Raw genomic sequence first — 14,967 nt, 5'->3', positions numbered from 1 at the left:
AATCAAACAAAAGCAGTAAGTGTTTGACAATACATTTAGTGCACATTCATCACATTTTCAACCACACTAACTGAGGGCCAAAGTAGTTTCAGGGATGGAAAAAGACTAAAGAGGAAAACACACCAGCCTTTCTTCTAGATCTAGGTATGTCCATGTGTTGCATTGATGGCGACCCTTCACCTACTGTCTGGCAGGGAGTGGTATGGGGCTAGGTTAGTTGTTCTCTTGGCAAGTTGGCAGGAAGGAAAATTTAGGATAATCTGGCTAAAAACTATTTTTGTACTGAAATGTGAACTACCAGCTATATGAAGAAAGTGATATTTTTTTAAAATCTGGAGCACTTGTATTGTTTCATTGACACCAATTTATAAAAGGATTCATTTCTAAAAAAAAAAAAACACTCAAACTTAACCCCATAGCCTCCAAAATGGCAGAGTGACAGTACTTAATATTGGACATTGGTATTAAGTCCTGAGAAACAGTGGAAGTGACCCAATAGGCATCAGGTAGATTTGCTCCCTTTTTTTCTTAGCCACATAGTTCAGCTATGGTCCACACTGGCGGGCATATTTATGAGAGGTTTGCGCCACCTCGGCGTCACTTTTAGTGAAGCAAGGTCTGTGCAAACCTTACAACCATATCTTCGCGTGGCTTTGAATGGCCCCATAGATAGGGAGGAAGGCGAGCCAGCGCAAATTGCTGTGTTGCCTTACTCTGCATGGGGAGGCATTCCATGGGTGTTGTGGGTGTTCCAATGCAACACCCATGGATTCTGATGCATCCCCAGATTTACATCAGCCTTTGAACCTAGGGATAACTCCACCAAACCTTACACCTCCCCAGGGGAGTCAACCAGGAGAAATATCTTTAGTTCTCCTCGTTTTTTCCCCTTTCTATCTGTGCTGCATTCTACAGCAAACATAAAAGGAGGAAAGAGCCTCCCAGGATTGTTTTATATGCAGGAAGGTGCCCCATCCTGCTCTAAAACAATCCTGCCTACGGCGCAGACACCCTTGCAGCAAACACAGAAAGACAAAAGAGCCTCCAAGGATTGTTTTATACGCAGGGAGGTGCCCCATGCTGCACAAACACAATCCTGCCTACAACACAGACACACTTGCACCATGGTGCAAGGGTGCCTGCTTTGGTGCTCGGTTGCCAAAACAGTGCCAGCACAGTAGGAAAGGACACAAATGCGCCATTTTCCTGCCTTTTCCTTTTGACACGGGCCAGCACAGCAAAGTAACTTGATGTACCGTCTTGCGTCAAAAGCCCATAAATCTGGGCTTAAAACGACTAAGAGAGTAAATAATGTGTTCCATTGGCAGCATAGGCACATTGACACTGTGCAGACTTTTTCCTCACCCCAGAGTCCTGCAGTCACAAATCTCACCACTGTATATGTATGCATAGGTGCCCATTTCCAATTACTCATGTCTTAACTTCCTCTGCATACACCACTACCAGCCTGGTGAATGGGTCACTATATATATTTTTTAAATGAATACACCAAGTCTAGAACCCAGTGACCCTGGAGTAGTCTATACTTTGACTCAAATATTTTCTAAAATATACCAATTTTTCTAATACTGCTTTTATTTCATGCTCACTTTATTTCGCTTTCTTTCTTTCTTTAGTATTTTGCGCTTCTCAGTAAGGTCCAATTCACAAAAAATATGGAAATATATGGAAAAAGGTTTGATCGACTTCCATTAGATTGCTCTACATTTGAAACTATTGAGTGACTTAGGGGTCTCACAAAGAATGCCGGGATATTTCCCCAAAAAACATAAAGTAGTCAGTCATAGTTTTCCAGAAGTAACGTTTTCACCAAGTGAAACATTCTGCGTACAGAAATGTGATGCAAACATGCATTTGCAGATTTACATTTTTTTGCTTCTTCATGGGGAACATATTTTGTCTGTCAAGTTACCTTTTCCTCAGCATCCCTAATAAATAAGGGTGTGCTGCCTTCCCATTGCAAAATTTCTCTATTCACAGATCTGTGAATTAGAGGAAGGTATTTATTTTTGCAAAAGGACTGTTTTGCGCACTTAACCTGAAATTATGTATCCAAATACCAATGTGACTAGTCCCAGAAAAAGCTATTGCCAATTTATTTGAGCATATTTCAATCAAAGTAACGTGTACTTACAATCCCGTCAGCAGGTGTGTTTCAGTCCGCGTGTAAAGCCCCAGCTCATGGGGAGCTGATAATGCACTTGCTCCATCTGTAAAGCAATCGCACTATTAGAAAAACAGGATGGCTTTTAGTAGTAACTCCAGGATAAATAATAGTATGAGACGTACACAAAAATCCAAGGGAACACAAATAACAGGCGATGATGAGCAGTGTGTTTGTGCACATACAGAGGGACGGGAGGAACGCTTGCGAGAAGTCTAAGGACTGGCAATCACTCAGGGTAACCAATAGTCGAATCAGTCCCGATCCTAATCTTCATGGGTGTTGTTCATCGCAAACAGCTATGCAAAATCTCCTCCAGAAGGCAATACAAGCAACCCAAACTGGTTTTAGTCTTGTTTGGCCTCATACATGAGGTATAAATTGGATCTTGGGGCACAGTGAGCAAGGTAACCACTTCTGGACATTCCCTTGGACTCTTAGGCCCAAATTTACAAGAATCTGGCGCATCAGTATTGATGTTCCAGATTTCCTGCACCCGTCCCCCCACTGCCTCCTAACGACACCATGGTTGTGCCGTATTTACAATCCGACGGAGCATGGCACACGTTAGGCCAATAGTCTCATCATTTTTTATGCAATTTTGGTGCTTTGCTACACTAGCGTAAAAAATGATGACGCTAGTGCAGCAAAGTGCAAGGAGGCCCACTGATTTCATTGAGTGCATCCTTTTAACGCCTACTTTGAGCAGGCGTTCAAAATACACCAAGACTGGTGCCATGAAATCTTGTAAATTTCATTGTGCCATTTTTGCGGGCCCCCTAACGCCGGAACACACCCTTGCATATATTATGCCTGGTGCAGGCATAATGTGCTGCAAGAAGTCGCAAAGTGGCACAATGCATGCACTGCGCCACTTTGTAAATATGGCGCAGGGATTTTTGTCTCATTGAGCCACATTAGTGTAAAATAAAATGATGCTTATGTGGCACAAGGAGGCGCTAGAGCCTTGTAGATCTGGCCCTCAGTGCATTATATAAAACACACAAAAATTTGGAGGCGTGCTTGTACGTAGTCTAAACCACTGGCAATCACTCTGAGTTGAATTCCAACCCTTTTTTCGTCCACTGGCGCACTCTAGACAGAAACCCGCTATATGCAAATCAGTGCAGACCCTGCTCCTCCTAGAAAAAGTCCATTCTCAACCCCAGCTGAAGCTCTCTCCAGGAGAGAACATAAGAATCCCCAGACCGGTTTCAGGCTTGTAGTCTTAGTTAACTAGGGACTAATGTTTGGGCATACCCTTGGCCACTAAGGGAGTTACATCAAACACACAAAGAAAACTTTTTTTCATTTGAAACCAATATTCCTTCCAAGAGGCAAGATATTAAGGTTGTCTTTGTGGAGTTCTGCTCTTACCTGAAGCCAACAAGAATCTGCTTTGAGCCTGGGTGACTGCAAATGAAACACTATCCTCCTCCATGCTGGGGACAGGGGCATCGATTCCAAGATGACGGCTGGCTCGTCCCCTCTTCAGTCTCTGAATGGTACTACCCATGATGGAGGGATCGCTGAGCAGGTCGGGCCAGTTGAGCAACCCCTCGTTTGATGGCCACCTAATTAAACTAGAACACAAACCAAACAATGAGTCCTTTGCGTCAGGTCTCGATGTGCACATCCCAGATGCTAATGCCCACGGCGGGATAAGTGGGGGCAAAAATGGTCACTTGAGGTCATTTAGTTTCATAAATAAATGTCTCAGTCTCAAGATGTTTCTCTATTTCAAGTAACTTTACATGAATTTGATAAAATGTCTGGATGATCTGCGATGATTATCAGAATAGGGAAGTCTAAAGCGTGGAAAGAAGTGGTAGGTACAAAGGTGTCTCACTACAGGTTTATCATGAAGAATATAATTACAGTTTGGTTGTCAATAAAGATCCCCACCAGCAGCTAAGATGCTCACAGAAGAAAATGAGCCCAGGCCTCTGTCATCATCACCATCCTCATAACCAAGGACAAGACAAAGGTTCTATGGCAAGTGTGGTTGACAGCAAAGACTGGTGATGATTTAACACCTTGGAATAACAAGACACAGGTAGCAGGGTGCCACACTCCACCCTCCTTTCATGGTAAAGTAAGGAATAAAGAGACAACATAACCCTTCTAAACGCTAAAAGACACACAACCAGATGTTATGCTCTTCTCAATGACTATACAACAAGTGAGAGTAAAACCTACACTGAGAAAAGCAAACCACAAGGAACTCCACATCTATAAACAATAAAGTCATCTTGAAACTAAGGCACACAGGTGCAATGGTACAGGATATAAGCAAAAAAAGTCACTAAGACAGGCATGAATCCAAAATACAGTAATCCAACTCACGTTCATGCATCGTCACAAACCATAACAAACCCACATACTTTGTCATATACTCACACAAACAAAACACACGATGCACCAAATCTTCAGATTGCGTCTACCCACCTTACCACAAAACCACACTTTCAAAAACAGAAAAGGCTTCTTGTACATAAACAATAGTTACTAAACAGTTTCTAAATATAAATTTAATGCACGGATTACTTTACAATTAAGTTGGGTTTCAAATGTTTAGTGATCAGGTGTAGGACCCTAGTGAGTATCATGGCCAAATGTCATCTAGAAATGACCAAATGCTGTGTAGTGGGCAGAATATGTTTGCAACCACTAAATGAAGTAGCATTGACCCCTACGGTCCACATACCATGGTTACTTGCACAAAAACTGGAGAAATGTCTCTAACTTCTATTTACTCATGCAGATCTTGGGCAGCCTGCACTGAAGCAACTCTTGGCCCCCTGAACTAGGATTCTCACGAGCCAGCCATAAGCAGATTCTGGGGGCGTGAATATTAAGCGCTTTGCAACGGCCTACATCAGCTACCCTACTGGAAGGTAACTCCTGTGGCAATCACTCAGTTCTGCTTTGACTTCCTCTTTCTTGGTCGGTCAGTGCAACTGCAGGGACATAATGCAGCTCCGCTCCACAGCTCGTTCCTCAGTGCTGTGGGAGCTTCTCGGTTCTCTGGGCCGCCTGATGGCATAAAGGCTTAGGTGGTCCCAAGTTTTAGCTTGTTCACTGCTTTCTCTGCATCTTCTAAACATCTCTTTTCTGTTTCTATGATTCTTGTCACTAGTGTAAAGTGAATGAAATGGCCATTTCCATAGGTGATGCCATAATCTTAAAGTTTCCGCAAATACCTTTATGGTGAAGAGCAGGACCACCATTTAATTATCAGTGAAACAAAACCACAAGAAATCACCACCAGTTTGCAGAACCTCAGTCCAGGTCTCTCTGGCCGACCACCCTGAACAGAACCAATGGTCAGTCAAGGTTCCATGACATCACAAGTGGAACTGATGGGAACTCCATGACATCACAACTGGGATGGACATGAGACACATATAGCAAGGTGCAACAGAGACTCTGTGTACACATTTCATACTTGAGGGTCTCGAGCACGTATGTGCTTCTTCTCAGTACAATGCAAAGGAATTAATGGGTTTATTAAATAAATAACTGTTGGCTGGATGGGTATGGAATTGATAAACATATTTACATGTGCTATAAATTATTTTTAAATGTGATTCTTGAAACCTTTAATGAAAATTATATGATTTTGAAAATGCTGACAGGTGAAAAGAGTTCGAGGAGCCCATTTTATGTGTAGGATACTATCTTCTACAATTAAATTGCATTACTGTTTAGAGGTTTCCAAAATTCTGTTAAGAAGTTTACGCTAAAATGTCATTTTAACCGTTAATGTGGATGAGAAGTTCTCCAGAAGGTTACAAAGGTTTTTTTTCTTTGCAGAACCGTTCTTGAGGTAATTTTACTAGTCTCCCGAGAATGACTAGGGTCATGAGCTTTATCAAATTTAAATCCTATTGTGGAAAAACATTCTTTGGTAGAGAACAGCCAAGCTCTCCTCATCAATAATATTCAAATTGGAAAGTCCTGTGGCCTGTGGACTAGCCCAGGAGTGCTTTAAATACATTAATTGCTCCGTGTTTGGTGATTTTTTTTTTTTAACTATCTAATTTATATTTCAAACATAGCACCCTGGTTTATATAGCACTTCATTCTGCCCTTCTGCTATTTCAAAGCGCTGTAAATTTATGATAACCAATACACCGACCTTGGAAGGATAGAAGGCTGAGTCAACCTGCGAGAGATGCAAGTTCGTAAGCTCCGGGTAAATGCATTTGTTAGTATTCAGCTCACTGAGCCACCTCCGGCTAAAGTTACTCACCCTAAGAAAACAGCAACCACTATTAATCTACCAAGACCATTTGTAAGCAGTTGTGACTAACACAGCACGTTGTCAGGCTCTTAATGAGGCATTTTTTTAATGTAGAATCTAGCTGTAGAGAGTGATTTGTAGTGGAAAGATGTCCTTCTTTGAAACATGTTTTACAGTCAAACTCTACTCATGGAACTTGTGTGAAGACAGAAAAATGCAATGCATAGTCCATTCCATTTTGTTTGGAAACGAAGGTCTATTTCAAAGCATCCCTGCTCCCCGTGCACAATCTGCGGCCGCCCCAAGCATGCTTAACAGAGTGTCTATGGTTGCTTGGATGGACCACTCACCTCTTGGTATCCTCCAGCGTCAGGTCTGTTCTGGTCTGGTCCGAGAAGGTCTGTGTGGAAACAGAAGCATCACTGGTGAAGAGCACTGGGCTTGGAGCACCCACTCACACTTGTCGCCCAGTCACACAGGTATGGCTGCGGCACATCAAACACAAACGTGCACACCTTTCTTTTTCTCGTTCTCACTTTTTAGTAAACTCTTTTTGGAAACACACTTTTCCATCTCTGTGTTCCACTTTCTCTTAACCCCTTTTTGGCTAATGTTTTGACTCCTCTCTTCTTTTACTCGTTGGTGGTTCTCTCAATCACTCGTTCCTCTTGCTATTTCTTTCATTATTACTCCCACCCCATTTTCACTCCAGTACTCTTGGTTTATGTCTCAGGTTTTCTGCCGTCTTCTCTTTCACCTCGAAATACCTTCCCCTCGATCCCTCTCCACCTCTGACCCTTCCACTCCGCCAACATCTCTTGTTTACGCGCCCTTTTCTCTGCTCTCACTCTTTGCGTGTGACTTCGTGTATCTGTTTTGTTTCATCTCTCCTTCATGTCCTATTTTTAGGGTCAAGTCTGTGTCGCATGCACTTGCGCATGCGTATCACTTGTGAGATGCTTTAGTAGTTAGAAAAGGGCTTGGAGCCCTGTCCATGTCACGTCAGGGTCTTTCATTGGTTCTTGGGCTTGCCTTTTAAAATCTGCTTGCTTTCGTTAGTAGAAGGCATGTATACGTCATGCCTTTTCCGGTGGTTAGCCCTCTTCGAGCGCAGCAACCAAGTACTGAAAACATGCGAGGCTCGCTGTTTTCCATCCGATTTGTGGATTACTTTTTATCTTTTTTCACAGGGTGATCTCGCTTGGCAGAAGTCGAGCGCGTTGCATGACATCAACCCTGTTACATAGCCTGCGTCGCTTGCGCATGCATATCGCTTGCAAGAAGCTTTAATAGTTAGGAAAGGGCTCGGAGCCCCGTCCATGTCACGTCAGTGTCTTTCATTGGTTTGTGGGCTTGCCTTTTAAAATCTGCTTGCTTTCATTAGTGGAAGGCATGCATACGTCATGCCTTTTCCGGTGGTTAGCCCTCTTCGAGCGCAGCAACCAAGTACTGAAAACATGCGAGGCTCGCTGTTTTCCATCCAGTTTGTGGATTACTTTTTATCTTTTTTCACAGGGTGATCTCGCTTGGCAGAAGTCGAGCGCGTTGCATGACATCAACCCTGTTACATAGCCTGCGTCGCTTGCGCATGCGCATCGCTTGCAAGAAGCTTTAATAGTTAGGAAAGGGCTCGGAGCCCCGTCCATGTCACGTCAGTGTCTTTCATTGGTTCTTGGGCTTGCCTTTTAAAATCTGCTTGCTTTCATTAGTGGAAGGCATGCATACGTCATGCCTTTTCCGGGGGTTAGCCCTCCTCGAGCGCAGCGACCAAGTGCTGAAAACATGTGAGGCTCGCTGTTTTCCATCTGGTTTGTGGACTACTTTTTATCTTTTTTTTTCTAGCGCGATCTCGCTTGGCAGAAATCGAGCGCTTTGCATGACATTGAGCCTGTTACATAGTTAATAGCACTTTTGCCGGTTACGTACATAATTGCACTTTTGCCGATAGGTTTCACTACGAGTGAGCTGTAGCAGCGCGATCGTGCTCTTTTTTTCCATTTAATGTGGCAAGAAAAGTCCAGTTGGGAGTTTACAACTGCTAGTAGCTCTAACTCGGAGAAATGCGAGACCCGTTGCATTGCAAATGCTTGTTTCTTTCTGCCTCCCGCTCCTTTTGTCTCTGCCTCCCTCTCATCTCTAGCTCATAAATTTCTCGGCCCAGCGTTTGTATCCCTGTCTCCCTTCCCGTGCTTGGGCCACTGTCACAGATTGGCACTTGGTCAGACAAGTCACAAACAGATTATTAACATCAATTTGAACATTGCAGCTTCGAAGTTCAACACATTGAAATTGTCACATTCTTGGTTATCTCAACCCCTCGATTGAGTGAACCCTGGGCCTGACACTGTACACCGGACATTAATTGGGATAATTTGTCAGGCAACTGGATACAGAGTTCTAAGGCAGTGGGAAAACAGATGAATTGTGGGCCCTAAATGTATTTCCACAAGGTTTCCTTCGAGGAGAAGGTGTGACACTACATTAGATATGAAGAAGACTTGGACCTGCAGAGTTCTACCCATATTGTTTTCGGTGGCACCGTGCACACACCAAACTTTGGGCAGATATCCACTGATGTCCCGATGTCCATGACTCACCCTGAAGAGCATCTTGGTGCTGAAAGCAGGAGCTGCATGGGCCAAGCTGGGCTGAGACTAGGTGAAGAGCCAATTCTGCAGTCTCTTTCAAAATTCCAAAACAGAGGAGGTGGCTCTGATGTGCAAGGGAAGGTAATTCCAGGCTTTCGAAGAGAGGTAGTACAAAGACTGGCCACAGGATCTGGTTCTGCATATGTGTGGGATGTGTGCATGTAGGAGTCCGGCTGAATAGAGAAGTCAAGTAGGTATGTGGAAGTTAATACAATTGTTGAGGTTGTGCAAGGCTTTGCAAGTGTGTGTGAGGAGTTTTAAGAGTTCTCATTTGTGGATGGGGTGCCAGTGGAGGTCTTTGAGGTGCTGTCTTTTGTGGGTGTGGGTTGGGAAGTCTGAGTGTTAGTGTGGCACCTGAATTCTCTATGGTCGGAGGTCTTCTGGTCAACTGCACGATGATGCTTACCTAGACTGCATTGCCATAGTCTAATTTGCTGGAGACGAGAGCCTTGATCACGGTTCGGCGGGATTTAAAAAAGCCACTTGAAAATCTTCTTGAGCAGCTTGAGAGTGCAGAACCTGGAGGCAGAGACTTCATTCACTTGACCTGTCAAAGCTAACTAGTTGTCAACTAAAATTCTGAGGTTCTTCGCATGGGTGGTTGGTTTGGATGTGGGTCTGAGATCAGCAGGCCCCCAATAGTATGGTGTCTTTACTAAAGAGGAATGCTTCAGTACCGTCTTTGTTGAGATTAAAGCAGTTGGTTTTCATAAATGTGGTGACTTTGGACACACAGGAGGAGGACTTGGTTTGGGTGTTCAATGTTTTGTCAGCGGAGGATGGGACAAACTGGGTGTTGTCTGCGTACAGTATAATAATGTTGAATCCGTGGGTGCAAACGATGCTGGCGAGTGGGGCCATAGAAGAGCTGAACTGTGTAGGACTGAGCAAGGATGCTTGTGTAACTCCACAGGCGAGTTTGGTGGTGGGCAAGGAGAACAGATTCAGCCTCACCGAGTGGGTACTGCCTGTGAGGAAAAATAAGATCCAGCAAAGTGCTGGTCCCTGAATGCCGTTATCTTGACGGTGGTGAAAGAGAATAGATGGAGTCATCTGTGCAGCGATGAGGGTGGCTTCAGTTCTGTGGTTTCATCTGATGTCGAATTGGGTGGTGTTGAGGAAGTTGTCGTTAAGCTTTGCAGCTAGATGTTTGTTCATGATCTTCGCCATCAATTGCAACTGGAAATATAGCAGGGAGATGGTCCAGTAGTTTACTGAGGGTTTCTTTAGGAGAGCTTGAACTGTGGGGTGTTTCCAGGTATCCATGACTGAGTTGTTTAGGGTCCAGGTGGGAACTGGGCTGAATTGTTACCATTATCAGCATGAAATTACAATCTACGCATGTTATTTTGAACATAATAATGACTCTGAAATATTGTCAAAGTGGAGTTAATAGGAGTGAGTCTTGATCATATTTAGTGAGTCAATATCATGGTTACAATGTATCTGTAGGTCTTATCTGAGTTGGAGCCAGTATGTTGGTGCATTGAGGACCAAGGATGGAGTCACAACAGGTATTCCTGGCATTGCGAACGTCCTGGCAGCAGATGGCAGGAGTATGCATACCACGTGTATCTACACCTACACAAGCTACAAATATATATGTGTATATGAATAATTAACAAAATATTTGTAGATGGCACCCTACTGCCATCTACAGGCAAAATCAAAATTGTGAAAAGCTATTTCATTAGATGTAATTTGAAAAACAAATGGATGTAATTGTGATATTCAAAATCAATCACTGTGAGAGTATGCGCCTGAACTTACGCCTGAAGTAATTAAATCTCTCGAAACATACACATGGAACATCATCTCAGCACAGAACCATCTTGGGTGAGGGTGGAGGTTTGGCTGGCATTTCCTGGCACCCCATAATGAGTTTTGGTTGTGTTTTCTGCGCTCAGTATGCAGGTCTGGAAGTAGGCTTAGCTCAGGAATTTTAAATCTAAGTCATCGTCTCTCTTCTGCTCCACCGCAACATTCCATGAGAAGGAGTTTATCATGCAATAATTGCTGTTTATTGCTTTAATTAGTCTGACATCTTCTAATGCTAAGATGAACCACCTGACTGAGGCCATGGCATGGGCTCATTTTCATAAGTGTTACATTCAGTGAAGGAGACTCAATTTGCGAATCAGAGGTGGAGTACTTCTGTTTTCTGGATTAGGTGGTAGTCTTGTTGCTTTTTTTAGGTTGACTAAAGTCCTGTGGTCTCTAGAGATGCAGAAGACTCTGAAGGTTTGGTCTGAAGAAGAGGAAAGTTCAGTTAGTTATACAGAAGTTAGGGATCTGGAAAAAAGATAGGATTGAGGCGTTGACTTCCATCAGGAGCTTGGGCCCGGGGGCTGTTTGGAGTGAGATCAAAGGACACCAGGGTCTTGAGGCTTCCTTTCACTATCACCATACCACTGCTGTAGAGGTTAATGGTTAGTCTCGCTATTTCAAAGCAATTTGAAGTTCTGCTACCTTTGGACCCACAGCACAAATATCTGGCTCACCTCTCCCTGGACTCCCGGAAATGTAAGGAAAGAGCTTTCCACCATTGGAGAGTCCAAATAGTCATCAATTTCTAAGGACTGCTGGTCAAAGTAGGTCAAAGGCTGTTTGACGGATAACTAGCAAAAAGAAACAGAATGACAGAGACGTGAGGAGGAGTAGGACACACTTAAATAAATCCATTCCAACCAAAACACAAAAAAATAATATCCTTGAAACCCAGGCTGTCTTCAGGGACATTCCCGCTTTTGTACTGTTTGAATGAAATGGCAATTGCAAACAGGAAAAATCTGCACTGGAAGGCTGGCTGCTTTAACATCTTCTGCAAACAGAATGTATACATGATTGCTAAACCTGCTAGACTTGTTGAGATACAATCAGCCTGTGTATGAGCAAAAGCATGTTGTGTGCCACCCAGATGAAGTTTCAAATTATTTAACATAGGTTTTGTATGTGAACACATCATTTGGGGTTCACAGATAGTTTTAGCTTAACTCTATAGACGCAGCCCCAAGAACACACTAATAGCTTCTAACGCACACCTTCACTATTTGTTAAAAAGACTGCAAGAGATGCAAATAAATTCTCAAAGTATCACATATTTCTGTGAACAAATAGGTAGTAAGTTAGCAACATAGAGCTGAAAAGATTGCATAATAGCTTTCATTTTATACACAAACTTCTAAATATAAAACAGGGTTGCAAATGACGCTGATATTTATCTCATGTACACACAGACCGCAAGATGCAAACATACATTCCCAAGACTATCTTCCTGTTGCATAGACACATACACATAGCTGAAGGAATGCGCCCAGCCAATCAAGGCTATGCTATGCTATATAACCTTAGCATGTACACACAGCCCTTGTGATAAACAAAGAGGGCTTCTGGAACCAGTCATTGCTGTATTAGCAATGTGGACAGGCACTCAAGAGACAGGACAGCTGCACCGCTGAACCACACAAAAGCAAATGGGATACCTCTCCACCCCACATGAAGACATGCAGTGACATTACATTTGGGAATGCATGTTGCAGGTCTCAATCGCTCTATCAACCATTTAGTGTCAGCATCTCAAGCTGTTCACAGCACCTTCATGACAAAGGTGGTCCAAGCGTGACAGAGTGAAGTGTGTGTACCTTGAGTGTGCTGGTGATTCTTACCTTGCTGCGTGCCATCCTGAATAGGAATGACACAAAGAGGTAGGGAAGGTATACGATTGCGCTGGACACCAGGCCCACCGCCACAGTATCCACACTGACTGAGAGCTTTCTGGAGATGGCTTCATCACTACAAAGGAGAAGAACAACAACAAAACAAATGGCTTTTTATGATATGCTGGTAATACAGTTTTCTATTTCACAATTCTGTAAATGACTCCAGCACAACTGGTGCACAACCTAGAAAAACTCACAAGAACGTCACCCTGATTATGATACACTGAACAGCAGTACCATAATTTTCCTCTCATTGGTGTTTTTTTTTACACTTGCTGCAACATCAACCACTCCCCCCAAAACCCAATACACATGATGACCCCCCCCCACACACACACACACACACTCCTCCTCCACACAGTATACTCTCAAACTTTATATTAGCACATTAACTGAAAAACCATAGTAACACTCCTTCACTACTTCCAAAATACAAGGAACCACTCCACAAGCCCATCCCTACACGTGCACTAGATGAACATTCTTCTCTCCCATAGCATGTACCAGACACAAACACTAAACCAATACAACACACAAAGCCTCCTGAAACCTTCAGTCTCAGGTACTTATTTGCGGGATGAGTAAGGATATCCACTCACCAGAGTAGGTTACAAGTGGTTGTGAAACACAATGATTCATACAACCAAATAGTTAATTACAGAAAATTAAGTACAAACGGCGTACTTCGATGACCAGCATAGATTTTGGTGCTGTTTTTAAGACCCCTTATGATGGGCTATCTCTCCGTTCATTTACCTAGGTTTTACTTTTTATCTGGAATTAGGTCGTATGCCCTAAAGGCACTATGTATGGACCTTTTTTCAGGAGTGAGTAGTAGGAACACCACGTTTTGGCTAGCTATAATGTGATGGTGGTCTTTTGTTGTCACTATGGTAACTGGTTCCACCGTTCTCTGCAGTTATCTTTGCTTTCATTGAGTTGAGAGTGTGCTCGATTCACATCTTGGTTTCACAAGTGGCGCACTTCTCCATTCTTTTTAGGAATTTCCAATTATAATTGTTTATATCTTTGTACTCTTTGTTGTTTTAGGGATTTATGTTTTCAAAGGGGTCTTCTCCTGAAGACAGTCTCATGTGCGTCTTAAAACATCCGGAGACCAAAACATTGACTGATTGACAAACACAACTGTGAACTTTAAGTACCTTTAAGTCCCTCCTCAAGGAAACCCCATAACACGGAGGATAAAAATGTTGGGTAGTCCCTGCACCGTCAGCGGATCACTGTTGGGACTATTACCATTTGTTGGTGACCTGTGTTTGGCAGCAGAATAGTGTGTCTGTTGTTGATCCTTCATTAAATAATTGCATTGTTGTCAAATAAATCACAAATTGAGTTACTATACACAGAAGTATGCTATTAGTAATTCATCTTTTGTAATTAACCATTTGGCTGTATGAATCATGTTTTTGTGCTAATGCAAGTAAGGTACACTGAGGCGCAGATATCTGTACCTTATTCCGGCAAATAAGTAACTGAGACTGAAGTTTTTCTTTTAGGAGGCATAGTGTACTGTTTATATTTATACCGACTCTTCGGTGGGAATACAGGGTTGTCCTGTCGTGTTGTGTTCACAGACACTATACCTGCACAATGGCAGTCCGCCCATACTCAAAACCTCACACTTGATGCATCAGGTCACTCACCCACAACTGACTCATTCACCTAAGTGGCATCAGCTGCACACACCAACTGTCACATACAAAGAACCCACACACTGAATAATCTAACGCACAATCTTTGTACACACCACCCATGCCACAATCTAACTCCATAGTCTCAAGCCATACATTGGTGCTGCAGAAGAACATCACAAACAGCAACTTATACATTTACCAAATAATTTAATTTTCCTTACATTCACCACAGATGCTCACCAGCCACTTAGAGATACATTAATATTAATATCTCTTCCCACATACCTGCTCTGAAAATTATCACCAGCCTCACAACATCAGTCAGGTGACGCCACCTACGTACTCCTACCCCCCAACTCCTATTTAGAGGCTGTATCGATTCAGTGGTTTTAATAACTTGTATAATAATATACAGCAAATTTGAGAAGATCATTAAATCACATCTAGCACAGCTATAATAGCAGGTATAGGACATATTTGAGACCTTGTGTTGTGAGGCAGTTTGCCTTCTACC

The 14,967-nt window shown here is 43.0% G+C and overlaps 1 protein-coding gene across 1 annotated transcript in view; it reads right to left on the bottom strand.

Moving 5' to 3' along the window:
* The window catches only part of PKD1 (polycystin 1, transient receptor potential channel interacting), a 372,995-nt gene that overhangs the window by 56,758 nt on the left and 301,270 nt on the right, over positions 1-14,967 (bottom strand). The window contains exons 30-34 of the mRNA XM_069209747.1: positions 12,745-12,871; positions 11,581-11,697; positions 6,782-6,831; positions 3,563-3,768; positions 2,156-2,231 (exon numbers count right to left, since the gene is read on the bottom strand). Of these exons, the coding sequence (XP_069065848.1) occupies positions 2,156-2,231; positions 3,563-3,768; positions 6,782-6,831; positions 11,581-11,697; positions 12,745-12,871 (576 nt within the window). The remainder of the gene's footprint in view (positions 1-2,155; positions 2,232-3,562; positions 3,769-6,781; positions 6,832-11,580; positions 11,698-12,744; positions 12,872-14,967) is intronic.

Source organism: Pleurodeles waltl, chromosome 10 (assembly GCF_031143425.1).
Source record: "Pleurodeles waltl isolate 20211129_DDA chromosome 10, aPleWal1.hap1.20221129, whole genome shotgun sequence".
NCBI lineage: Eukaryota > Metazoa > Chordata > Amphibia > Caudata > Salamandridae > Pleurodeles > Pleurodeles waltl.
This window is presented reverse-complemented; position numbering and strand designations above follow the sequence as displayed.